The sequence below is a fragment of the Crinia signifera genome, chromosome 6, assembly GCF_055691185.1.
Source record: "Crinia signifera chromosome 6, ASM5569118v1, whole genome shotgun sequence".
NCBI classification, from domain to species: domain Eukaryota; kingdom Metazoa; phylum Chordata; class Amphibia; order Anura; family Myobatrachidae; genus Crinia; species Crinia signifera.
The window spans coordinates 277,037,983-277,062,999 of record NC_139222.1 but is presented as its reverse complement, the minus strand read 5'-3'; the positions used below and the strand labels follow the sequence as shown (position 1 = coordinate 277,062,999).

At 51.5% G+C, this 25,017-nt stretch overlaps 1 protein-coding gene across 2 annotated transcripts; it reads left to right on the top strand.

Annotated features, from left to right (window-relative positions):
* The first annotated feature begins 2,448 nt into the window (after positions 1-2,448).
* On the top strand, positions 2,449-22,787 carry MLF2 (myeloid leukemia factor 2). Of its 2 annotated transcripts, none has more exons than XM_083149700.1 (9): positions 2,449-2,604; positions 8,071-8,183; positions 8,267-8,399; positions 11,482-11,517; positions 13,095-13,148; positions 13,698-13,829; positions 15,466-15,625; positions 16,751-16,914; positions 22,032-22,787. In XM_083149700.1, the coding sequence occupies exons 2-8, from the start codon at positions 8,131-8,133 to the stop codon at positions 16,909-16,911; spliced, it is 729 nt and encodes a 242-aa protein (XP_083005826.1). In that variant the 5' UTR covers positions 2,449-2,604; positions 8,071-8,130; the 3' UTR covers positions 16,912-16,914; positions 22,032-22,787. The 2 variants fall into 2 exon arrangements, with proteins under 2 accessions (XP_083005826.1, XP_083005827.1); XM_083149701.1 differs by having other exon boundaries at positions 21,997-22,787.
* Positions 22,788-25,017: the final 2,230 nt, after the last annotated feature.

Genomic DNA, 25,017 nt, shown 5'->3' with positions numbered 1-25,017 from the left:
GCATCGCATTATAATGGCATGCAATACGATGCAATATTAAAATTGTATACTCTGCCCGAAAAAGCCTCAAATCAGATCCCATCGCATCGCATGCCTTAATTAGTGGCATGCGATGCGATATATCGGGTGCCCAGATAATACACAAGTACCGAAAGGGCCTCTGACATCACAAGTACGGGACAGAGGAAGAAGCAAAGGTCCAAAGTGGAGCATACCTCCTAACACGACACTCTCCAGGAGGGACACAATGCTCTATTCCTTGACTTCCCTCTCAATCTATGATTGCCATCACCTGTGCCGAAACACCTTTCTTAGCAATTAACCTGTTCAACACAGGTGATGACAATCATAAATTAAAAGGGGAGTCCAGTAACAGAGCCTTGTGTCCCTCCTGGAGCGGGTCATGTTGGGAGCTCAAATGTACCCTCGATGGCTTATCACGCTGTGGCATGGTGGCTCACTCCGCTGGTTACTAAAGGCAGTAGATGGTGGTGTTGATAACAGGGCCGAAATGAGGGATTCTGGCGCCCGGGGCAAGGCAGTCATTTGGTGCCCCCTCCGACAACATACATACCTCCCGTGTGCAGCAAGCGGGGTTCCGGGGACAGGCAGCGGGGTTCCGGGGACTGGTGTAGACGCTGTAGCGGCAGCTTGACTCCGTCCGTCTCTCCTACTAGTGTGGCGGCGGGAAGCGCTGATGACTTTGAAAAGACTTGGCGGACGCTGATTGGCTGAATTCAGTCTTTTCAAAGTCATCACCAGCGCTTCCCGCCGCCGCGCTAGTAGAAGAGACGGACGGAGTCAAGCTGCCGCTACAGCGGCTACCTGGAACTCCGCTGCCTGTCACCGGACCTCCGCTGGCTGGCCCCGGACCTGACAGCGCCCCCCCCCCTCCAGCGCCCGGTGCGCGTGCCCCCCAGCCCCCCCTAGTTACAGCCCTGTGGATAGTGTGGGTTACGGCATGCTGGCGTTTACCCACCTTTATTTTATATACCAGAATTCTGGTTTTCGCTACCTTAACTGTTTATGCTTATCAGGATCTTTATTTCATTTTATTTATTTCATTTTGCAACACAAACAATTTGCTGTTTTGCACCACAAAGAATTTATTGACCATAGGCAGACCAAATCATTTTGCTTTCCTCTTTAAAGAATTACATTCAAACTAAGGTGTTGTTCGTGTAAGCTTTTTATGTTAGGGCTGGTATAAATTCTTACCTTATGAGAAAGCATATTAAGCTCAAGCCTAATATTCATTTTTCACCGACTTTATATTACGTAAATGATTTGTAATGAATTGCTGCCTTATACTACTTAGTGGTTCCATGCAAAATTGGTGCCTCTGGGTCCATGAGACTTTTGGCCTTATTCTAGTTCACTCTTTCTCACAAATTCCTTCTTACATGGACAAAACCATGTGCACTGCAGGTGGGGCAGATGTTACATGTGCAGAGAGAGTTAGATTTGGGTGGGGTTTTACTTCAAAGTGCGATCTATATTGCGTGTAAAAATAATGCAGCCAGTATTTACCCTGCACAGAAACAAAATAACTCACCCAAATCTAATTCTATCTGCACATTTTACATCTGCCTCCCTGCAGTGCACATGGTTTTGTCCATCTGAGAAGGATTTTGTCAGAAAGAGTGAACTAGAATAAGGCCCTTTGCATCCATGCAATCTATGCAGTTAAAAGGCATCTTATTTTCATCGCAAGGCAAGGTTTGTCTGCTTCTCAAATAAATTTGGTAATTGTGACCTTACTTCAGAAAATGGAACCTCTAAAATGGAGTGTGTGGCATAAAGTGTAATGGGCATGTAGTATACTTATGTGATGGCTGTGTGACGTATAATAGAATGCTCTGGTGTAAGTTTTTGGCGTGCACAGTCCCTGTTGTCCTTATTTTTAATAAAAATTGAGCCCTGGCATAACTCGTAATGGGCATTATGGCATGTGGTATAATATGGGTGTGTGACGTGTAATAGGCATTATGGTGTCAATTTTTTTCGCGCACCTGCAGCGCACACTGGCCATCACTGAGGCCACCTATTGATTGACGGCCTTCTAACTGTTGACCTAACATCCGGCTGGCTACCTCTTACGACACTCAACAGCAGATGCTGGGACTTGTAGTTGCACAACAGCTGAGGGGACAGAAATTATTCTAACACTGCACTAATTATTGCAGGGGCTAGTGCTACTACAGGCATAGGGCCAGCAATGGCGGCGTAGACATTCTCTCTCTCTCTCTGTCTGTGTAGAGTGAGACCCCTGGCGGCGGCACTTACATCTCCTGCCTATTACACTGGTCTGTGAATGGGGCGTGCTTTGAGAGACCCCCTGGTGGCCACAGTGGGAAGGAACTGCAGGCTAGCGGTTTGTGGGCATGATGACAAGACCGTTATGTGGCCACGCCTACGACCACGCGTCACTGACTGCGCGGTGCATGCCGGTTGGGGGGAGGAAGTAGACGGGTTTCTCCCCGTAATGGCAGAAAGCCTCGTCTGACGTCACTTCCGGTGTGAGGCTGTATTATTGTTGTGTTACAGCCGGTGGTGTCGGTGGTGGCCGCGCTGTATGCCGGGGAATAGACGGGCGAGCGCCGGGTGAGTGCAGATGGGGGGCCGGGGGCTCTAAATGCGGGCACTGTGCTGTCCTTATGGGGTTGCGGGGAGCTGTCTGTATGGGGATGGCAGGTGGGATGCGGGAAGCGGTCTGTATGGGGATGGCAGGTGGGGTACAGGGAGCTGTCTGTATGGGGATGGCAGGTGGGGTGCTATCTCTATGGGGATGGCAGGTGGGGTGCTATCTCTATGGGGATGGCAGGTGGGGTGCTATCTCTATGGGGATGGCAGGTGGGGTGCTATCTCTATGGGGATGGCAGGTGGGGTGCTATCTCTATGGGGATGGCAGGTGGGGTGCTATCTCTATGGGGATGGCAGGTGGGGTGCTATCTCTATGGGGATGGCAGGTGGGGTGCTATCTCTATGGGGATGGCAGGTGGGGTGCTATCTCTATGGGGATGGCAGGTGGGGTGCTATCTCTATGGGGATGGCAGGTGGGGTGCTATCTCTATGGGGATGGCAGGTGGGGTGCTATCTCTATGGGGATGGCAGGTGGGGTGCTATCTCTATGGGGATGGCAGGTGGGGTGCTATCTCTATGGGGATGGCAGGTGGGGTGCTATCTCTATGGGGATGGCAGGTGGGGTGCTATCTCTATGGGGATGGCAGGTGGGGTGCTATCTCTATGGGGATGGCAGGTGGGGTGCTATCTCTATGGGGATGGCAGGTGGGGTGCTATCTCTATGGGGATGGCAGGTGGGGTGCTATCTCTATGGGGATGGCAGGTGGGGTGCTATCTCTATGGGGATGGCAGGTGGGGTGCTATCTCTATGGGGATGGCAGGTGGGGTGCTATCTCTATGGGGATGGCAGGTGGGGTGCTATCTCTATGGGGATGGCAGGTGGGGTGCTATCTCTATGGGGATGGCAGGTGGGGTGCTATCTCTATGGGGATGGCAGGTGGGGTGCTATCTCTATGGGGATGGCAGGTGGGGTGCTATCTCTATGGGGATGGCAGGTGGGGTGCTATCTCTATGGGGATGGCAGGTGGGGTGCTATCTCTATGGGGATGGCAGGTGGGGTGCTATCTCTATGGGGATGGCAGGTGGGGTGCTATCTCTATGGGGATGGCAGGTGGGGTGCTATCTCTATGGGGATGGCAGGTGGGGTGCTATCTCTATGGGGATGGCAGGTGGGGTGCTATCTCTATGGGGATGGCAGGTGGGGTGCTATCTCTATGGGGATGGCAGGTGGGGTGCTATCTCTATGGGGATGGCAGGTGGGGTGCTATCTCTATGGGGATGGCAGGTGGGGTGCTATCTCTATGGGGATGGCAGGTGGGGTGCGATCTCTATGGGGATGGCAGGTGGGGTGCGATCTCTATGGGGATGGCAGGTGGGGTGCGATCTCTATGGGGATGGCAGGTGGGGTGCGATCTCTATGGGGATGGCAGGTGGGGTGCGATCTCTATGGGGATGGCAAGGTGGGGTGCGGGGAGCCGCCTGTATGGGGATGGCAAGGTGGGGTGCTGTCTTTAGGGGGGTGGCAGGTGCGGGCAGCCGCCTGTATCTGGGGGTGGCAGGTGGGGGCAGCCGCCTGTATCTGGGGGTGGCAGGTGCGATGCTGTGTGTCTGGGAATGGCAGGTGGTGAGGGGAGCTGTCTGTAGGGTGATGGCAGCCATTATAGGTATTACAGAGGTCAGGGCTGACTGGCGTTTATAGGAATAGAGGGAGTAAGGAGGACACCCCTGGCCACACAGGAGTAGCGAAATGTAGTGCAATAATTGAGCTGCATCTCTAGGGCTAGCAGAGGGGCTGCAGAGCGCCATCTGTAGGGCTGGCTGGTGGGGGGGGGGGGGTTGCTGAGGAGATATGGCAGTCATAAGCTTCTACAGCACCATGGACAGCGCAGATTTCTATTACCCCGTATACACCCTTCCTGTGGTATTGGAATAAAGGATGATACCCAGATGCTCGATGATATAACCGTATGGAGGATAAGTACACCAGCCATCATAGGGATAGCAGGGGAATAGAGGGAGCAGAAAGCACGCCCCTGGCCATGCAGGAGTAGCAGAATGTAGTGTAGTAACTGTCAGGTAGATTTATTAAGCTCAGTGAAGTGATAATGTGTCTGGTCTTTATCACCGGCCAATCTGCTCCTACCTGTCATTTTTCAAACACAGCCTGTAACTTCACAGTTAGGAGCTGATTGGCCGGTGATAAAGTACCAGCCACATTATCACTTCTCCGAGCTTTATAAGTCTGCCCCTGAGACTCTGCATAATGCACGGTACGGGGGCTAGCAGGTGACAGTTACTGTAGATGGCAGCGTACGAGGGGCTAGAGATGGGTGCAGACAGTTATTGGATCTGCCGCTGAGACTCTGCATAATGCACGGTACGGGGAGCAGCAGGTGACTGTAGATGGCAGCGTATGAGGGGCTAGAGATGGGTGCAGGCAGTTATTGGATCTGCTGCTGAGACTCTGCATAATGCACGGTATGGGGACTAGCAGGTGACCGTTACTGTAGATGGCAGCGTACGAGGGGCTAGAGATGGGTGTATGCAGTTATTGGATCTGCCGCTGAGACTCTGCATAATGCACGGTACGGGGACTAGCAGGTGACCGTTACTGTAGATGGCAGCGTACGAGGGTCTAGAGATGGGTGCAGGCAGTTATTGGATCTGCCGCTGAGACTCTGCATAATGCACGGTACGGGGACTAGCAGGTGACAGTTACTGTAGATGGCAGCGTATGAGGGGCTAGAGATGGGTGCAGGCAGTTATTGGATCTGCCCCTGAGACTCTGCATAATGCACGGTACGGGGACTAGCAGGTGACCGTTACTGTAGATGGCAGCGTACGAGGGGCTAGAGATGGGTGTATGCAGTTATTGGATCTGCTGCTGAGACTCTGCATATTGCACGGTCTGGGGACTAGCAGGTGACTGTAGATGGCAGCGTATGAGGGGCTAGAGATGGGTGCAGGCAGTTATTGGATCTGCTGCTGAGACTCTGCATAATGCACGGTACGGGGACTAGCAGGTGACTGTAGATGGCAGCGTATGAGGGGCTAGAGATGGGTGCAGGCAGTTATTGGATCTGCCGCTGAGACTCTGCATAATGCACGGTATGGGGAGTAGCAGGTGACTGTAGATGGCAGCGTATGAGGGGCTAGAGATGGGTGCAGGCAGTTATTGGATCTGCTGCTGAGACTCTGCATAATGCACGGTACGGGGACTAGCAGGTGACAGTTACTGTAGATGGCAGCGTATGAGGGGCTAGAGATGGGTGCAGGCAGTTATTGGATCTGCCCCTGAGACTCTGCATAATGCACGGTATGGGGAGTAGCAGGTGACTGTAGATGGCAGCGTATGAGGGGCTAGAGATGGGTGCAGGCAGTTATTGGATCTGCTGCTGAGACTGCATAATGCACGGTACGGGGACTAGCAGGTGACTGTAGATGGCAGCGTATTGGATCTGCCGCTGAGACTCTGCATAATGCACGGTACGGGGAGTAGCAGGTGACTGTAGATGGCAGCGTATGAGGGGCTAGAGATGGGTGCAGGCAGTTATTGGATCTGCCCCTGAGACTCTGCATAATGCACGGTATGGGGAGTAGCAGGTGACTGTAGATGGCAGCGTATGAGGGGCTAGAGATGGGTGCAGGCAGTTATTGGATCTGCTGCTGAGACTGCATAATGCACGGTACGGGGACTAGCAGGTGACTGTAGATGGCAGCGTATTGGATCTGCCGCTGAGACTCTGCATAATGCACGGTACGGGGACTAGCAGGTGACAGTTACTGTAGATGGCAGCGTATGAGGGGCTAGAGATGGGTGCAGGCAGTTATTGGATCTGCTGCGGAGACTCTGCATAATGCACGGTACGGGGACTAGCAGGTGACAGTTACTGTAGATGGCAGCGTATGAGGGGCTAGAGATGGGTGCAGGCAGTTATTGGATCTGCCGCTGAGACTCTGCATAATGCACCGTACGGGGACTAGCAGGTGACTGTAGATGGCAGCGTATGAGGGGCTAGAGATGGGTGCAGGCAGTTATTGGATCTGCCGCTGAGACTCTGCATAATGCACGGTACGGGGACTAGCAGGTGACAGTTACTGTGGATGGCAGCGTACGAGGGGCTAGAGATGGGTGCAGGCAGTTATTGGATCCGCCGCTGAGACTCTGCATAATGCACGGTACGGGGACTAGCAGGTGACAGTTACTGTAGATGGCAGCGTACGAGGGGCTAGAGATGGGTGCAGGCAGTTATTGGATCTGCTGCGGAGACTCTGCATAATGCACGGTACGGGGACTAGCAGGTGACAGTTACTGTAGATGGCAGCGTATGAGGGGCTAGAGATGGGTGCAGGCAGTTATTGGATCTGCCGCTGAGACTCTGCATAATGCACGGTACGGGGAGTAGCAGGTGACTGTAGATGGGAGCGTATGAGGGGCTAGAGATGGGTGCAGGCAGTTATTGGATCTGCCCCTGAGACTCTGCATAATGCACGGTGCGGGGACTAGCAGGTGACTGTAGATGGCAGCGTATGAGGGGCTAGGGATGGGTGCAGGCAGTTATTGGATCTGCTGCGGAGACTCTGCATAATGCACGGTACGGGGAGTAGCAGGTGACTGTAGATGGCAGCGTTTGAGGAGCTAGAGATGGGTGCAGGCAGTTATTGGATCTGCCCCTGAGACTCTGCATAATGTACGGTACGGGGAGTAGCAGGTGACAGTGACTGTAGATGGCAGCGTATGAGGAGCTAGAGATGGGTGCAGGCAGTTATTGGATCTGCCGCTGAGACTCTGCATAACGCACGGTGCGGGGACTAGCAGGTGACTGTAGATGGCAGCGTATGAGGGGCTAGAGATGGGTGCAGGCAGTTATTGGATCTGCTGCTGAGACTCTGCATAATGCACGGTACGGGGACTAGCAGGTGACTGTAGATGGCAGCGTATGAGGGGCTAGAGATGGGTGTAGGCAGTTATTGGATCTGCTGCTGAGACTCTGCATAATGGACGGTACGGGGAGTAGCAGGTGACTGTAGATGGCAGCGTATGAGGGGCTAGAGATGGGTGCAGGCAGTTATTGGATCTGCCCCTGAGACTCGGCATAATGCACGGTGCGGGGACTAGCAGGTGACTGTAGATGGCAGCGTATGAGGGGCTAGAGATGGGTGCAGGCAGTTATTGGATCTGCCGCTGAGACTCTGCATAATGCACGGTATGGGGAGCAGCAGGTGACTGTAGATGGCAGCGTATGAGGGGCTAGAGATGGGTGCAGGCAGTTATTGGATCTGCCGCTGAGACTCTGCATAATGCACGGTACGGGGACTAGCAGGTGACTGTAGATGGCAGCGTATTGGATCTGCCGCTGAGACTCTGCATAATGCACGGTACGGGGAGTAGCAGGTGACTGTAGATGGCAGCGTATGAGGGGCTATTGGATATTATTATTGGATCCGCCACTGGGGTTGGGTGATAACGGCTGGTTCCCTCTGCAGGTTATAGTACAGAATCAGACTGCCGCTACTACAGAAGATCCACATAGTGCTGGGGACACCATGTTTCGCTTCATGAGGGACGCAGAGCCGCAAGATCCAGCCATGTTCCTGATGTAAGTGTATTGTGTTGTGTGTTCTGTTGGGTAACCCTCTCTGGGCGCATGCACCACTAATGCCCTTATACCCATTCCTATAGGGATCCTTTCGCGTTGCACCGCCAGCACATGAGACGCATGTTTTCCGGTGGCTTTGGAATGTCCCCATTCCTAAGTCTCACAGATGGGAATGTCCCCGCTCTTCCTCGGACTGCAGCACCACGTGACATGCAGGTGAGATCGCTGACCCTATTGGGGTGTCACTCTGGTCCCGCAGCTCTATGATCTATGATGATTGTTTCTATATACTGTGTACAAGCCCAGCTCCGCCTGCTCCCGCCCCGATCACTGTATAATACATAAGCCCAGCTCTGCCTGCTCCTGCCCCGATCACTGTATAATACATAAGCCCAGCTCTGCCTGCTCCCGCCCCTATCACTGTATAATACATAAGCCCAGCTCCGCCTGTTCCCGCCCCGATCACTGTATAATACATAAGCCCAGCTCCACCTGTTCCCGCCCCGATCACGGTATAATACATAAGCCCAGCTCTGCCTGCTCCTGCCCTGATCACTGTATAATACATAAGCCCAGCTCTGCCTGCTCCCGCCCCGATCACCGTATAATACATAAGCCCAGCTCTGTCTGCTCCCGCCCCTATCACTGTATAATACATAAGCCCAGCTCCGCCTGCTCCCGCTCCGATCACTGTATAATACATAAGCCCAGCTCCGCCTGCTCCCGCCCCGATCACTGTATAATACATAAGCCCAGCTCTGCCTGCTCCTGCCCTGAACACTGTATAATACATAAGCCCAGCTCTGCCTGCTCCTGCCCCGAACACTGTATAATACATATATTCCCAGGCGCTTTCACATAAAACCCGAGTTGCACATTATACAGAGTAGGACCTGGCTTTCACCCTTCGTATAACCCGGGTGGAACTGCCGGGTTGGTAGACCCAGGTTAAAAGCTGTTGTGCTTTCACATACATTACCAACCAGGCAATAACCAGAGGTACAATGTGAAAGGGGTATTTTTCCACTGAAATCTCTGGTCCGATCCAGGTTTTTTTTCTGTTTCCACTGTCGCCTTGACCCTGGTTATTCCTAGGCCAGCCCCTTTTGCACCATTCTTGGGTGCAGTGAGTTTCTGTTCTGCCAGCGCTTGGTGGCAACATCTCAAAGCTCCAGTGAGGTCTCTACTGTGCTTTAACAGGACCCGGCTCAGATGCCCCAGATCACCTGTTTGCACTGCCCTGTGACCTGGGTATTTCCTTGGTCCAATCCTGCTTGCTCACCCAGGTTCTATTCCCAGGTCACTGATCCCGGGTTATTTTTTGGGGGGCATCTGTTTTGCGCTGAGCCACAACCCGGGTATTGCGGCAGTGGAAAAGAGCTGTAAAGGTGCATTGTCTGTCCTGCTCTGTTAGGTGATATTATTATTATTATTATTATTATTATATTTTATTTATAAGCCGCCACGTGTTTCGCTGCGCATTGGAACAGTACAGGGAGACAGAACTTAACATTACAGTAAATCAATAGCAAAAAAAAATAAGTACAGGTAGCAAAAAGCACCACAATTCAATACAGCTTAGATGGGAGTAGTTGGCATATTACTAGGGGCTAGTTGCAATGGGAAGGACGTGGGCATTTACCAGCAGGAGAGTATGCAGGCAAAGATGGTCACTAAGTAGGAGAGAGAAGTAAGTGAATTGTGAGGAGACGAGGGCTATGACAACAAGAGGGTCCTGATCTGAGGAGCTTACAATCTATTAGGAAGGGGTGACAGACAGATGACATGAGGTGCAGCAAGTCGGAGGTGGCCTGATGGCAGGATGTAGGCAAAGAGATGGTCAAGGCAGGGGTTGGGGGACCAGCCTCAGGACTAGGTTTTGTAGCAGAAGGTTACACTTTGATGAAGTAGTGGGTTTTCAGTGCCCATTTAAAGCTTTGCAAGGTCGGGAGATTCTAATGGAGCAGGGGGGTGCGTTACACTAAAGAGGTGCAGCACGGGCAAAATCTTGAACTCAAGCATGGGAAGAAGTGATCGGGGTGGAGAAGAGGGGACCGTCATCGGCTGACTGTAGAAGGCAGGAGGGAGTATATAATATATGGAGATGGAATTAGAGATGGCCCTGTATGTGAGTGTGAGGAGTTTTGAAGAGGATTCTAAAGGAGTATGGGAGCCATTTCAGATTTTGTTGAAGGGGAGTGGCAGAAGTGGAGCCTAGCCGCGGAGGACAGATTGGAGCGAGGTGGGAGGAGAACGTTGCAGTCATTGAGCGGTGAGATAACCAGTGAGTGGATGATAAGTTTAGTTTAGAGAAATGGCCTGATGTGGGCAATGTTGTGTAACTTGAACCTACAGGATTGTGCCAGAGCTTGGATGTTGGAGAGAAGCAAGAGTGACACTAGAACAGCAGAGTTGGGGAATGGGGAGATGATGGTGTTGCCAACCGTGATGGAGATATTAGCGGGGGGTGTTACTTTGGCTGAGGGAAACATTATGAGTTCAGTTTTGTCCATATTGAGCTTGAGAAAGAGCTCAGACATCCAGGAGGAGATGACGGAGAGGCAACTGGAAACCTGAGAGAGGACCGTGGGGGACAGATCAGGAGAGGAGAGATAGTTGTGTCTCATCAGTATAGAAGTGGTATTGGAGGCAAAAGGCGTTAATGAGCACACCCAGGGAAGAGGTGTACCAGGAGAACAGAAGGGGGCCAAGGACAGAACCCAGGGGACACAGACAAAAAGGATGGAAGGTGGTGAGGTGGAGCCAAAGGCAGAGACTGAGAAGTAGCGGTTAGTGATGTAGGAGGTAAAGCAGTGGCACCTGTCCTGTCATTCATGTGTCATCTCAGAGCGGTTAGTGATGTAGGAGGTAAAGCAGTGTCACCTGTCCTGTCATGTCAGCTCAGAGTAGTTAGTGATGTAGGAGGTAAAGCAGTGTCACCTGTCCTGTCATTTGTCAGCTCAGAGCGGTTAGTGATGTAGAAGGTAAAGCAGTGTCACCTGTCCTGTCATGTGTCAGCTCAGAGCGGTTAGTGATGTAGGAGGTAAAGCAGTGTCACCTGTCCTGTCATTTGTCCGCTCAGAGCAGTTAGTGATGTAGGAGGTAAAGCAGTGTCACCTGTCCTGTCATTTGTCAGCTCAGAGCGGTTAGTGATGTAGGAGGTAAAGCAGTGTCACCTGTCCTGTCATTTGTCCGCTCAGAGCGGTTAGTGATGTAGGAGGTAAAGCAGTGTCATCTGTCCTGTCACATGTCAGCTCATGATGTTTTTGCTCTCCCCAATGTATGACGCGTGGTGCAGGCAGGAGCGGTCACACCTTTCGGCATGATGGGAATGGTGAGTATAACCCAAAAATAATTTCTACAAATTAACAAAAAATTTCACATTGATAAAGCAGATGATAACCAGCAATGGGTATAGTGGAAGGGGTCATTCTCAGAGAGGGGGGTTCCTCTGTCTCCCAGGGCGGCGGCTATCTGCTCACTGAGCTCTGAACCCTCAGAATCAGGCCCACAGAGCTTTGTATGTTTAATATTATTACTATCCCCATTCAGATTTCTGAGTCTCATAACTGTTAGATCCACGTTCCATGACACCCCCCATCTGCACAGCCCAGTATAGACAATGGGCAGTATTCCATGGTCTTTGTGAGCTGTGACAGCGAGCAGTGCTGCCTGATCGCTGTCACAGCTCGCAGGGTCAGTATTCAACTGACCCCCTGCACACGCCATTACCCCATCGCTAGGTTTTTGGAGCGAGGGGAAAACGGCATGTGTGGCTGCTAAACGCAATACAGTGAGTGGCCGGCGCGGGGGTTAAACTGCGAGGGTCACTTTGAGGTGTGACAGGTTTTTACTTTCACTTTGAGCTGTGACCGTTTTAGCCCACAAACTTTCCACCCTACCCCCAGTTCCTACCTGCTCCTACCTCCAATTTCTGCCTTCACAGCTCCCCCTCTCCATATCCAGCAAGCTTGAAATGGATCAGTGTCCCTGCAAAAATTGCTTTCACTTCCTGGTCACTTCTCAAAGTATGACCTGCAGAGATCATACTGCCTACTGGTGGTGGGAAGGTTTAATGGGCAGGACCTGCATCTGACCCAGCTCCTACATTGATGGACGCTCTACATCACCCACTGCTGTGCTGGGCCTGAAAGGGGATGGATTCCCCACCAGGTTCTCTCACCATGGAGGAGAGGTGTTACTCCCATTTGGAACTTGGGTTATTGAGGAATGTGTAGGTGGCTTTTCAATTACAGATGAGTTTCCTTCGTTTAGATTCCCTGACAATTCATGACCAACAGCTTTTCCATGGGGGTGTGCAGGGGAAACTCTAGTTCAGACATGTCCAAACTATGGCCCTCCAGCTGTTGTGAAACTACAAGCCCCATCATGCCTTGCCACAGTCTTGGTATTAGAGGATGCAAAAACTATGGCAAGGCATGCTGGGATGTGTAGTTTTACAACAGCTGGAGGGCCATAGTTTAGACATGCCTGCTCTAGTTACTTTATCACATTTGCTGGTATCTAGCATTACACATAGGCCCTAATTCTGGTTCACTTGAAAAGGCAAATTCCTTCTCAAATGGTCAAAACCATGCTGCACTGCAGGGGGACAGATGTAACAGGTGCAGATAGAATTAGATTTGGGTGAGTTATTTTGTTTCTGTGCCGGGTAAATACTGACTGCTTTATTTTGACACTGCAATATAGATCTCACTTTGAAGTAAAACCCCACCCAAATCTAATTCTCTCTGCACAAGTTGCATCTGCCCCCTCTGCAGTGCAGCATGGTTTTGTCCATTTGAGAAGGCATTTGCCTTTGCGAGTGAACCAGAATAAGGGCCATAGCGGAGATGGGGTGGCTGTCATGGGAGCACGGTGTTTAACAGTGTGTGATATTTCTTTTGTCAGGGTGGAGGATTCATGGACATGTTTGCGATGATGAATGACCTGATGGGAGGTGTGGTGAGTATATACACATCGGCTTCCCTGTGCGAGTATATACACATCGGCGTCCCTGTGCGAGTATATACACATTGGCGTCCCTACGCATGCTTCCCACCCCCATCTCCCTCCGCACTATGGGACTCATTTGTTCATTATAAGGTTTTAGTCCCTGATCATTAGCATTTATCGCTGCAATAAGAATTTCCTGTACCGTCCAGATGCACGGATCCTGCGCCACTGCACCTGTGGGGCCGTTATTGGGGAGGGATCTGGAGATCTGCCATGCATAGCCATAAACACCAACCAGGTTGGCTGCCAACGCCAACCACCTTATACACACAGAATGCCATTGGGGGAAACGCAGCAGATACAGTGTATACAATACCCCCATGTGCAGCAAGGGGGATGTGTACACTTTCCATCTGTATCAAGGGCATTGTTTAATAAACCTGGCCCAAACTGAAGTTCTTCCCATTTGTTCCCCCCCCCCTCCCTTGGCCGTGTTGCGTCAGTAGAATACCTTATCCCAGCCTGTTGTAACGCTCCGGACGTCTGTTTCCTCCCCAGGAGCATCTGACCAATGCATCGAACTGTCAGACGTTCTCTTCCTCCACGGTCATCTCTTACTCCAATATGGGGGGCAGCGGAGCCCCTAAGGTCTATCAGGAGACGTCGCAGACCTGCATGGCACCTGGCGGGGTAAGTGATGAGTTAATGACGGCAGATGCGGCGGGAGTGTGGTGCCGAATGTCACAGGTCAACTTGGTTCATACTTTATTATCCAAGCGTAGCGAGGCACTGGGCCCGAATAATGGCGGGGGGGATACATATACCGTCCACAGGGGCCCCTTTGACTTTCGGCACCAAAAGAAATGTGAAAAACTCATCTCAACCATTTAACCGTCGACCGTGCTGGAACGCTGGCATCTAACATCCGTTACTGTCGCTATAGATGTGGTCGGTCATGCAGTGTGCTATGGGGTCCGTCCGGCGAATGGGAAGTCATCGGCGGGGTCCCTGCGGCAGATGGGAACTAGCAGCGCTACTAGTTCCCATCTGCCGCAGGGACCCCGCCGATAACTTCCCAGTACCAGATGAGGGGGAGAGAGGGCACACAAGCTGGCAAGTACCCGGGGGGGGGTATATTACTGAATTACCGTTTTTGTACCTTTCACAGCGGGTTCAATGTGAAAGGTACAAAAACAATAATTAACCAGTAATATACCGTTTACAACATGCAGTGTGAAAGGGTCTTTATGGCTCAGACCCGGTTTAAGTCCCATTTATAAATACCGGGTCTTTACCCGTTTCTGCAATGTGAAAGCAGCATAAGGGTGTCCGTCTGCTGTACCATAACCAGGCCAAGGAGTAGGTACGGTACTTGTGTATTATCACGGCGCCCATTACGTAGTTTGCGTAGTGGTGTATTGAGAATACCAATACACCACTATACTGGCTACGTAACTTGTTCTGGAGCTGTGATAATACACAATGCTTCATACCCCCAGTATCCACGTCCTACCCCCAGTATCCACGTGGGCGTGGAGTTAATTTTATAAAGTGTGGCGAGCGCACGCGGATACACGTTGCCTCACCACGCTTTAGAAAATTAACTCCATGCCCATGTGGATACTGGGGGTATGATGTTGTTAGTGGGGGAAATGTGTGTGTGTGTGTTGTGCTTTATACTTGCCCTCCTCCGGCCCAGCCACTGCGTCCATCAGGATCCTCGCTGACTCCCCGCAATCCACCGATGCGCGATCACTCCCCGGTGGCAGTGTTCCGTCCCCCTCCTCCGGCAGTCACTCCCCGGCGGCAGCGTTCAGTTTCCCTCCTCCGGCACTCGCAGCAGACAATGTACGCAAATTGGCGTAGTGCCGCTGGGGGAGCAGGGAAACCATGTGATGCTCCCCCAGCGGCACTACACTGAATTACGTACATTGCTGTCGCCGGGGAGTGACTGCCGCAGGGGGATGACTGAACACTGCCGCCGGGGAGTGACTGTGGATCGCGGGAAGTCAGCGGGGATAGTGATGGACGATGGGTGCGGTGGCTGGCCCGGAGGAGGGTAAGCACAAGACACACACAATATCAACAACTGTATTATCACGGCGCCGGCTACGCTGACAATGTACCTTAGGCTACGTTGAAAACGTAGCGTAGCCGGGCGCCGTCCTAATACACAAGTACCGTAGGTACTAGATTGTTACTATCTGTAATTTGCTGCATTGTACCTAACCTGGTCACGCCACAGCTAATAGTCTGTAATGAAATAAGTTTTCTGGTTCCACACACTCCTGTCCTGTTCAGTCACCCTCCTCTGCTTGGTTCCCAGATCCGCGAGACGAGGCGCACAGTGCGGGATTCCGATAGCGGAATGGAACAGATGAGCATCGGTCACCACATCCGAGAGCGGGCGCACATCATGCAGCGCTCCCGCAACCACCGCACCGGAGACCGAGAGGAGAGGCAAGAGTACATCAACATGGATGAAAGTGAGTACATAGTACACACTGTGCCCTCATTCCCAAATATCCTGATACTTCGGGTTAGCAGAGACTTCTGGCGGCTTCTGTGAACCGTAAAGGAGCAAATGATCCGAATGAAAGGATAGAGCTGGTTTCTCAGTGGGGATAAAGCGGCTGATTCTGTGTTGCCCACTGCTGCAAGCGCCTGTGCGTCTTTTGTTGTGGTTGCGTCGGCGGCTAATGCTGGTCTTAGCCCTTCCCCTGTTGCACATCAGGGCAGATCAATGTGCAACGACTGAGATGCTCGCTTCTGCCTGTAGATCCGCCCCCATACTCTCATTGGCTAGTTTCATGGGAGTGTGAGGACGGGTTTAGAAGCGTGAAACTGTATTCCGAGTCCCCGGTTTTGCATTGCGGTTGTGGTGTGCAGTACCGCTGCCAAACCCAGGTAACTACCAACACGTATATTTGGTGGTGCACATATGTGGTCCATTAGGTTTGCTGGTGGTGCACAAATCTTATCCGTATCCATATAACAAATATGGGAGTAGATCTTACTGTAAAATGCTATTCAGTGGCGTAACTACATTTTGGGCGCCGCCCCCCCCCCCCTGCCGTTAAAGGGAGGGCGCCCAGTAACCCACCCGCCCCTCCGCCCGCCACACCAACCCCCGCAAACCCCCCCATCCCCCGCAGTCTTACCTAGGTTCAGTACGCGCTGGTCCCGGCTCCCTTCTTCTGCTATGAGGACTACCACAAAATGTCCGCCCCCATACAGCAGACAGTTTCAGAGAACTGTCTGCTAAATGGGGGCGGACATTTTGTGGTGGTCCTCATAGCAGAAGAAGGGAGCCGGGACCAGCGCGTACTGAACACAGGTAAAGACTGGGGATGCGGGGGTTTGTGCGGCGGGCGGCGGGGTGTAACTATAGCACTGGAGCCCCCGGTGCCCACACATGCATAGCGCGCGGTCGCGGGGGCTGCGGTGCTATAGTTACGCCACTGATGCTATTATAAAGCCTGTGGGTAGCATCTTTGCAGTATACGTAAGCTTTCTCTGTACGTCTATGTTCCTCTCCGACCACACTACGGTCTCTTGTTTTCTCCTTGGGTCTTTGTACGTTTCCCACCATGTGATGTTTTTGCCCACAGATGACGCTGCTGACTTCGATGAAGAATGGCAGAGGGAGACCTCCCGTTACAGAAATCAGAGGGGGATCGCATACAGAAGGAGAGGGGCCCCAGAGGAGAGACTTGCCATCCAGGGACCCGAAGACAGCGCGGCCAGGCCATCTCGCCGATATGACTGGTGATAGGTGGGCAGAAGTGAGGGATTACCTGCTACTGTAGTGCTCATTCTGGAACTCTGCATCTTTGAAAACCCGTGGGGTTCTTCTTCCCTGCCTGGGGTGTCCCATTCTGCTGTTGCTTCTAGCACAGTGTGGTCTGTACTTCAGCACTTATATGCAGACCAGACTGTGCTAGAAGCCTCACAGCAGAAGGTGACACCCCAGATAGGGAAGAGTAACTGCACGGGATGCAGGGTGCTAGACTGGACACTGTACTGTTTCCATTGCTCCTATCTTTCATTCCATCAAGCCATCTGTTCCCTCTAGTATTGTCGTCAGCCTCCAGCAGGTGCACTTCATGGTTGTGTTATTCCTGGGATCAGTGACTGTGGAGTCTGGGGAGCGTTTTGTATTGGGGTGACTTGGTGCAGTGTGGTTGTATGTTCGAGTGTTTGCGCTCCTGGGAAGCCTGCTTGCTGTTCTCTGGTCCTGCTGGTCTCCTCAGTGACTTATCACCGGGTTCCAAACATCTGCCGGTCTCCTCAGTGACTTGTTCCAGGCATCTGCCGCTCTCCTGTGTGACTTGTCCCCGGGTTCCAAATATCTGCCGGTCTCCTCAGTGACTTGTCCCCGGGTTCCAAACATCTGCCGGTCTCCTCTGTGACTTGTCCCCGGGTTCCAAACATCTGCCGGTCTCCTCAGTGACTTATCACTGGGTTCCAAACATCTGCCGGTCTCCTCAGTGACTTATCACCGGGTTCCAAACATCTGCCGGTCTCCTCAGTGACTTGTTCCAGGCATCTGCTGCTCTCCTGTGGGACTTGTCCCCAGGTTCCAAACATCTGCCAGTCTCCTCAGTGACTTGTCCCCGGGTACCAGGCTTCTGCCGGTCTCCTCAGTGACTTGTCCCCGGGTTCCAAACATCTGCCGGTCTCCTCAGTGACTTGTACCCAGGTTCCAGGCATCTGCCGGTCTCCTCAGTGACTTGTACCCGGGTTCCAGGCATCTGCCGGTCTCCTCAGTGACTTGTCCCCGGGTTCCAAACATCTGCCGGTCTCCTCAGTGACTTATCACTGGGTTCCAAACATCTGCCGGTCTTCTCAGTGACTTATCACCGGGTTCCAAACATCTGCCGGTCTCCTCAGTGACTTGTTCCAGGCATCTGCCGGTCTCCTCAGTGACTTGTCCCCGGGTTCCAGGCATCTGCCGGTCTCCTCAGTGACTTGTACCCGGGTTCCAGGCATCTGCTGGTCTCCTCAGTGACTTGTACCCGGGTTCCAGGCATCTGCCGGTCTCCTCAGTGACTTGTACCCGGGTTCCAGGCATCTGCCGGTCTCCTCAGTGACTTGTACCCGGGTTCCAGGCATCTGCCGGTCTCCTCAGTGACTTGTACCCGGGTTCCAGGCATCTGTCGGTCTCCTCAGTGACTTGTACCCGGGTTCCAGGCATCTGACGGTCTCCTCAGTTACTTGTACCCGGGTTCCAGGCATCTGTCGGTCTCCTCAGTGACTTGTACCCGGGTTCCAGGCATCTGTCGGTCTCCTCAGTGACTTGTACCCGGGTTCCAGGCATCTACCGGTCTCCTCAGTGACTTGTCCCCCGGTACCAGGCATCTGCTGGTCTCCTCAGTGACTTATCACCGGGTTCCAAACATCTACCGGTCTCCTCAGTGACTTGTCCCCCGATACCAGGCATCTGCTGGTCTCCTCAGTGACTTGTACCCGGGTTCCAGGCATCTGTCTCCTCAGTGACTTGTCCCCCGGTACCAGGCATCTGCTGGTCTCCTCAGTGACTTGTACCCGGGTTCCAGGCATCTGTCGGTCTCCTCAGTGACTTATCACGGGTTCCAAACATCTACCGGTCTCCTCAGTGACTTGTCCCCCGGTACCAGGCATCTGCCGGTCTCCTCAGTGACTTATCACGGGTTCCAAACATCTACCGGTCTCCTCAGTGACTTGTCCCCCGGTACCAGGCATCTGCCGGTCTCCTCAGTGACTTGTACCCGGGTCCCAGGCATCTGCCGGTCTCCTCAGTGACTTGACCAGGCGTCTGCCAGTCTCCTCTGTGACTAGCCCCCGGGTTCCAGGCATCCGCCGGTCCTCTGTGACTTGCCCCTAGCTATACAGTCCTTATTTGGGAATGTCCAATATTTTTTTTTCAGCGCTTTCGTCAGTCCTTAGAGGACTTGGTGACAGAAATACTATTGATACCTTCAGGGACTTGTGGGTTCTACACCAATTCCTTGGCAGTCCCTTTGTTCAGGGATGTGGCCCATTAGAGGTGGCATTTCTGGCTTTGCGGGACACATGGTGACTTATCGGCATAGTCTCCTGTTTGGGAGCACCAGTGCTTATCCTCTACGCTTTCTGGAGCTCCCTGTCAGTGTGGGTTCTCCTTCTTGGCCTGTTGTTGGTGTAACACATATTCACCAAAGTCTGTGCTTCTATGTCAGTGTGACATAAGTGTTCCCTTTATAGAATGTACCCTGGTGAAGGCCAGGTCCATGGTGCTGGCAGTCCGGAATATTCATATGTAGCGGCACAGCTGGATCATACCGTGCCCTCCGTCCTAACAGGATTCTTTTTGTCCCGATAAAGGCACCCAATATGAATTATCCACAGAATCCAGTACTCCCAATTAAGATCTAGTGTTCATTCTAGAACCCTGCACCTTTTAAACCCCCATGCAGTTCCTTTTTCCTGCCTGGGGTGTCGCTCTCTGGCTTTGGTGCTACTAGCGCAGCCTGGTCTGTATATAGGTGCTGTGATACAGTCCAGAGTGCTAGAACCACTTGTGCACTACCAATCAGGGTCATAAGGAGATGGTGGTCCACCTAGGCAGCAGTCAGTGCCAACCTAGTGCAGCGGGGTAAGAGAATGAACAGTGAATGCCGCTACATGTAGAGGGTGCCCTGTTCCTAGCGGAGTTGTAGTGCTCAGCGAATCAGGCGGCTGCATTCTCCTCCTGTCTTGGCTGGGCAGGTGTCTGCTCTCCTCTCCTCCATCCCGACACTAATCTTCCAGCAACTTGTTTTTGCCATTTATATTAAGCAAATAAATGTCAGACATTTGTAATAAATTTAATGAGGCCGTTTCTATATACAGCTGAATGACTCTCCTTCAGCGCCCGCAATTCGCAGCCTACCTTCCCTAAGCTTTCATGCCGGCGTACCGGAGAGACCTCATCACTTAGCAATTTTCATTAGAAATAAATTAGGTTTATTGCTAAGTCATAAGGTATGTAATTGACACATCCTGCTGCAAACAGAACGGCGGTGCTGCCGCTGTAATCCCTTAATGATGAGTGATTTATCTCTGCGTGGCTGCGGCTGCTGGGCGGGGAAGTGTGGGAGCTCTGTGGTCTGAACCATCATTTATGAGCATTCTGTCTTTCCAGTGACGGGAGGCGGTGACATCACCGGGCGCTTACTGACCGGCCGGACTGATGTTACTGACATGTCTGGAGTTCTCCCTGCAGCTATACTGCAGTCCCCCTGCCTGGGTACTTCCTGGTTCCGTTATCTGGGTTTCAACTAGACCTCTGCCAGTTTTGGGGTATATGGGTAGATCCTCTTCCACCTAGCTGCTTGGCATTCACAGAACTGTATGCGATTTGGTGACCTCATCCCTGCATATATCTGACCTTGAGAGGTAGTTGCCTGCCCTTCCAGGAGTACAGGGGGGGTGTAACTGGGGTACAGTAGGCAACTATGAGCTGTATTCATTCAGACGAAAACTGCCAACCATGGACCACAAAATACTCCACCCCTAGGAGAGTGGGCTGTTGGGAGGAGTGGGAGGAGCCGATCTGACTGCTCCTCCTTCAAGTTCCCCCAACCTCCAGGAGAGTTCACTCCAGAGTTTGCTTTGGGATAAAAGGTGGGTAGCTCTTATTTTGAAGACTTTTTGTGGAGCAGCCTCAAGTCCCAGAGCTACAGCATGCAGTACTAGTCTCATCTGCTTGGTGGTGGTTCTGTGGGTAGTCATGTGAGGGTCCTGCCTGTCTGACGTTTCCTCCGGTCCAGGATCATAAACCCCCCCCCCAAAGTTGGTGGTATGAATATCTGGCTGATCTATAGAAAGAAATACACGTTTGTTTTGATCTTCTCGTGGACCTGGGGTCTGTCGAGGTCCGGGTTCATGTCATGACCAGCTTGGGTTACTTCCCATACTGGCAGGGCCTGATTAAAGGTTCCAGGTGCCATACACATGGTGCCAACCTTGTAATGCTGATAAACACACGTGTATGGGCCCTCAGGTACCCGCCAGCCATACTGCCCATGTGCATGTAATGAAGGTCATACAACTGGCATGTATGATTTAATGCTTGTGGCGTGTGAAGGAGACTTATTCTTCAGCTGTCACCTGCAAGGCGAAAAATACTGCCAACAATGGCTAAAATACAATGACCGATCTGAAATAAAAGGATGTGGAAACCGATATAAAACAGAGACTGAAATACTGCAACCTCCCAGGGGAAGAGGAAAAAAATTTGGGACGAGCCTTTGTATCTCTTACAGATTTTTAGATAATAATTGGCAGTATATACTTTATATGTGTAGGCTACTTCCCGGCACTATAGGCCGGTGGGCCCAAAAAAAGAGCTTTTAATGGGCGAGCAAACATTTCCGAAATATCCAGCACTAAAGATACTTTATGTGGGTTTTGCTCATAGCTGACACAGCATCACATCGCAGGGAGCCGTTATTGGGCCTCCGGTGGGAGAGATCACAGAACAATCACTGGATGCAGTGTATTAGGCGCATTGTTTTGTGATTATTGCCCCAGTGTGTATTCCGCCAACTCTCTCTCTCTCCCCGCTATGTTGTCTTACAGAGGTGCAGATACTGTAAATGCGGCAACTCCTCTCTGAGCAGGATTCAGTAAGGCAAAAAACAGAAGTAACTGCGTCTGGGACAAACCATGTTCCCAAAGGGGAGCTAAATACATTTATATGGTTTCTGCGCAGGGTAAAATCGCATTCCCTTTGCACCGATTACATCTACCCCCCCTGCAGCGCAGCATGCTTGCTCATGTATATCAATGTTTTCTTAGCTGGTTTATATTGAAGTAATGTCAATGTACTGTGTTGTTCTATCTCAAACTACAGGGTCACCTGTAACCCACCCTCTCCTTCTCTTCCAGCGACTACCTGCACAAATGGGACAAGATTCCAAATATTCCCAAAGGGACCACTCCCTCCTCACACCGCTCCATCATCTCCTGACGCTTCTCGTTATTCCCTCCCCACACCGCTCCCCCCTCATTTTTTGTTTTGTCCCCCTCCCCCCCCATGGGTTTCCACATCTGCACTTTTTTCCCTGTAATCTTGAATTCCATAAAGTATTCTACTATACAAATGGGAGCTTCTGTAGGGAGGGGTGAAACATTCTGTGGGGGGGGGGAGAGGGGGGGTTGTAAATGGGGGTAGATGGAGGAATGAGTTCAGGGGTGGGAAATGGCAACGGGGTAGAGGGAGAGGCATCCTGTTAGGGAAGAGGGTTTAATATTTAAGTTCTCTAGGCGTAGTTTTTAATGTATATAGGCAGACATGACAGTTCTGTGGCGGGGGGGGGAGTTCACGCAGGACGGATCGCTAATGTTCAAAGCGAGCGGCGATCTGTGGACTTTAACAGATCGCCTTAGACGGGAAGAGAGCGGAGAAGAAGGAAGCCATCTTGCGTGTGGCGTTCTGCAGGAAGAAGGGCGGTGAGGCGCTCTGCAGGACAATGAGGGTGTGGCGACACCAGAACTATGCTCTACCTAGTAGGGGGTTGTAGTAGAACCTTTTTTTTTATTTTATTTTTTTTATTTCTTTTTGTTTTGTTTTGTTTCACAATGTTTAATAATATTAATAATAATTGTACAACTGACTTAATTAAAGGAGAATGTGTTCTGTTATTACTTGGTTTCCTTTCCTTGGCCGATCCTCTTAACTTACAGCGGCATTGTGGGTTTATTCCTTTAAAGTAGAGGTTGCCTTGGCCGCCGCTGTCTCTGTCTTGAACCTTCTGACTTTCCACGATCTCCCAAACACCTGAACCGCGTTTGCCTGTCGCCTGCATTTCTTTTCTGACCGGAAGTTCAGGAAGAGTTCTGTGACATCACTTCCGGTTGACGGCGATAGCAAATCAAACGCATTTCAAGTGGTATGCTCTTTGTCAAGGATAAAGGGGTAGGGGATAGGGGTATACTGCTGTTCCTCATTTATAGTGTCCATATTGGAAAATATTTATTGAACGAACAGAGGGGACAGAAGGTGGCAAGTGCATGGTCTGGATGTGAGTGGCTGATTATAGCTGAAGGTTTAGAGAGCGACATTGAGATTGATTTCAATGTTTTGGGATTTTGAAAGGTGTACGGTGCTAGAATGACTACTAAGCGTGAGTAACTGGTATTCTGCATACTGGTGTACTGTAATGATCATTGTCCGTTAGAACAATGATTATTGTGTAATACAGCACCCCCATCCCCCACGCACCGGACTACAGCACGTACACCTAAGTGGCGGTTGGCGACAGTTCGCTAATGCCTATAGAACAGTCATGCAGCCGAGCCCAGGAACGCTCCCCGGAGAGCCGGACCTTTTAAATTATTGGACAGCAACACATGTAATAAGCTGTAAAATTCTCCTCCCAGATAAGAAAGTAAAGCAATGAAAAAGGCAGCAAAGCGCTGATTAAAAATGCAGTGGAACAGATACGGAGCACTCATCCGTCTAATTGTCAGCGGCAGGGAAGGCGAGGAAAGTGCTCACATCCCCAAAGTACAATAACTAGGCCGGAGTGTCTCTTCTGCCAGCGAACACACATGACCTTTTCCTTTATTTATATCCACCTCTGCTCACCTGACGCTTATTGTGTTCTTAGTGTCACGCTGGCCCCGCTTCTGAGCCGCGGTAAGACCTGCTCCATTAACCAGAGTGTTGCCGACGCTCGCTCGTTTGCAGGGAAGGCAGACGCTTTGCAGCCTGGCGGTAACGTCACGTGTCTCCTCACTAGGGAGCGGAGGCATCACTGAGGCGTGAAGCGGCGCCTGATACCTCTGGTTCTGAAGAGAGACCGCCTCAGGGACAGAAGCCGCCTCGTTTAATTAGTGATCACGATGCTCTGCTGCCGTCACTTTATACGTCACTTTTTGTTTTTTAAGGCCCAGGGTAGGTGGTCTGCGACGATCTGTATCTTGTGAATGTGTCCCAGCATACCTGTACACCCCCTTTTTCGGTTTGGAACAGAGACGGAAGAGTTGTTGTACTACAAGTACCAGTAGCCCTGTGCTGGTGCCTCTGCCAGAGGGCCAACGGTGGGCAGAGTTTTCTCTGGAACCTCACATCGTGGTGGCCAGGCTTCTCACGTTCAAGCGTGGCCCCTCGGTTTGCGAACTTATTAAGGGCCAGACGCACTAAGCTTCAAAAGTGATAAACTGGAGAGTGATAAACAACCAACCAGCCCCTGCCTGACATTTTTCAAACCCAGCCTGTAACATGGTAGGTAGGAGCTGATTGGCTGGCTGTTTATCACTCTACTTTATTACTTTTTGAAGCTTGATGCATCCGGCCCTTAAACTTTTTAATGATTAAATCCCTCCCCCCCCCCCCAAATGTATCACTTCCTCTTGTGTCCTGGTTCTGTACGGTGCATTCGTCTCTATATGAGGCTGGGAATATTACCCTCCCCTTCGGAACATCACAGCAATTACTGCGCAGTTTGGAAGCCTGTGTGTAGACTTTACTCTAGAAGGAAATGTAACGTTGGCGGAAGGCAGCTCAGGATCATTACAGGCTGGCTTCTTTAGCCGCTGTTTTTCTGTCCTGTCTGCTTTAAAATAACAGCTCATTTACTGCACCAAAGCCTTCCTCGCCGCTCCTCGTCTTCTGCTGTGACAATCTGTTCTATCTCACCGGCTTCTCCTCCTCACGCCGTACTTAACCGACTGTGTCGCCGCTCTGCGCCGACGCTCCACTGTGTTTGCACAAACTCTGACTCGCTCGAGCGCCTGTTGCAGTCTGTTCTTATTCTGTCTGCGGCTATAACCTGCTCAGGCGGGACGTGAATGATTATATGCATGGCCGGGTTGACCACAAATAAGTCCCATGAATACGAGATGCCAACTTATAAACATGCAAAACGTG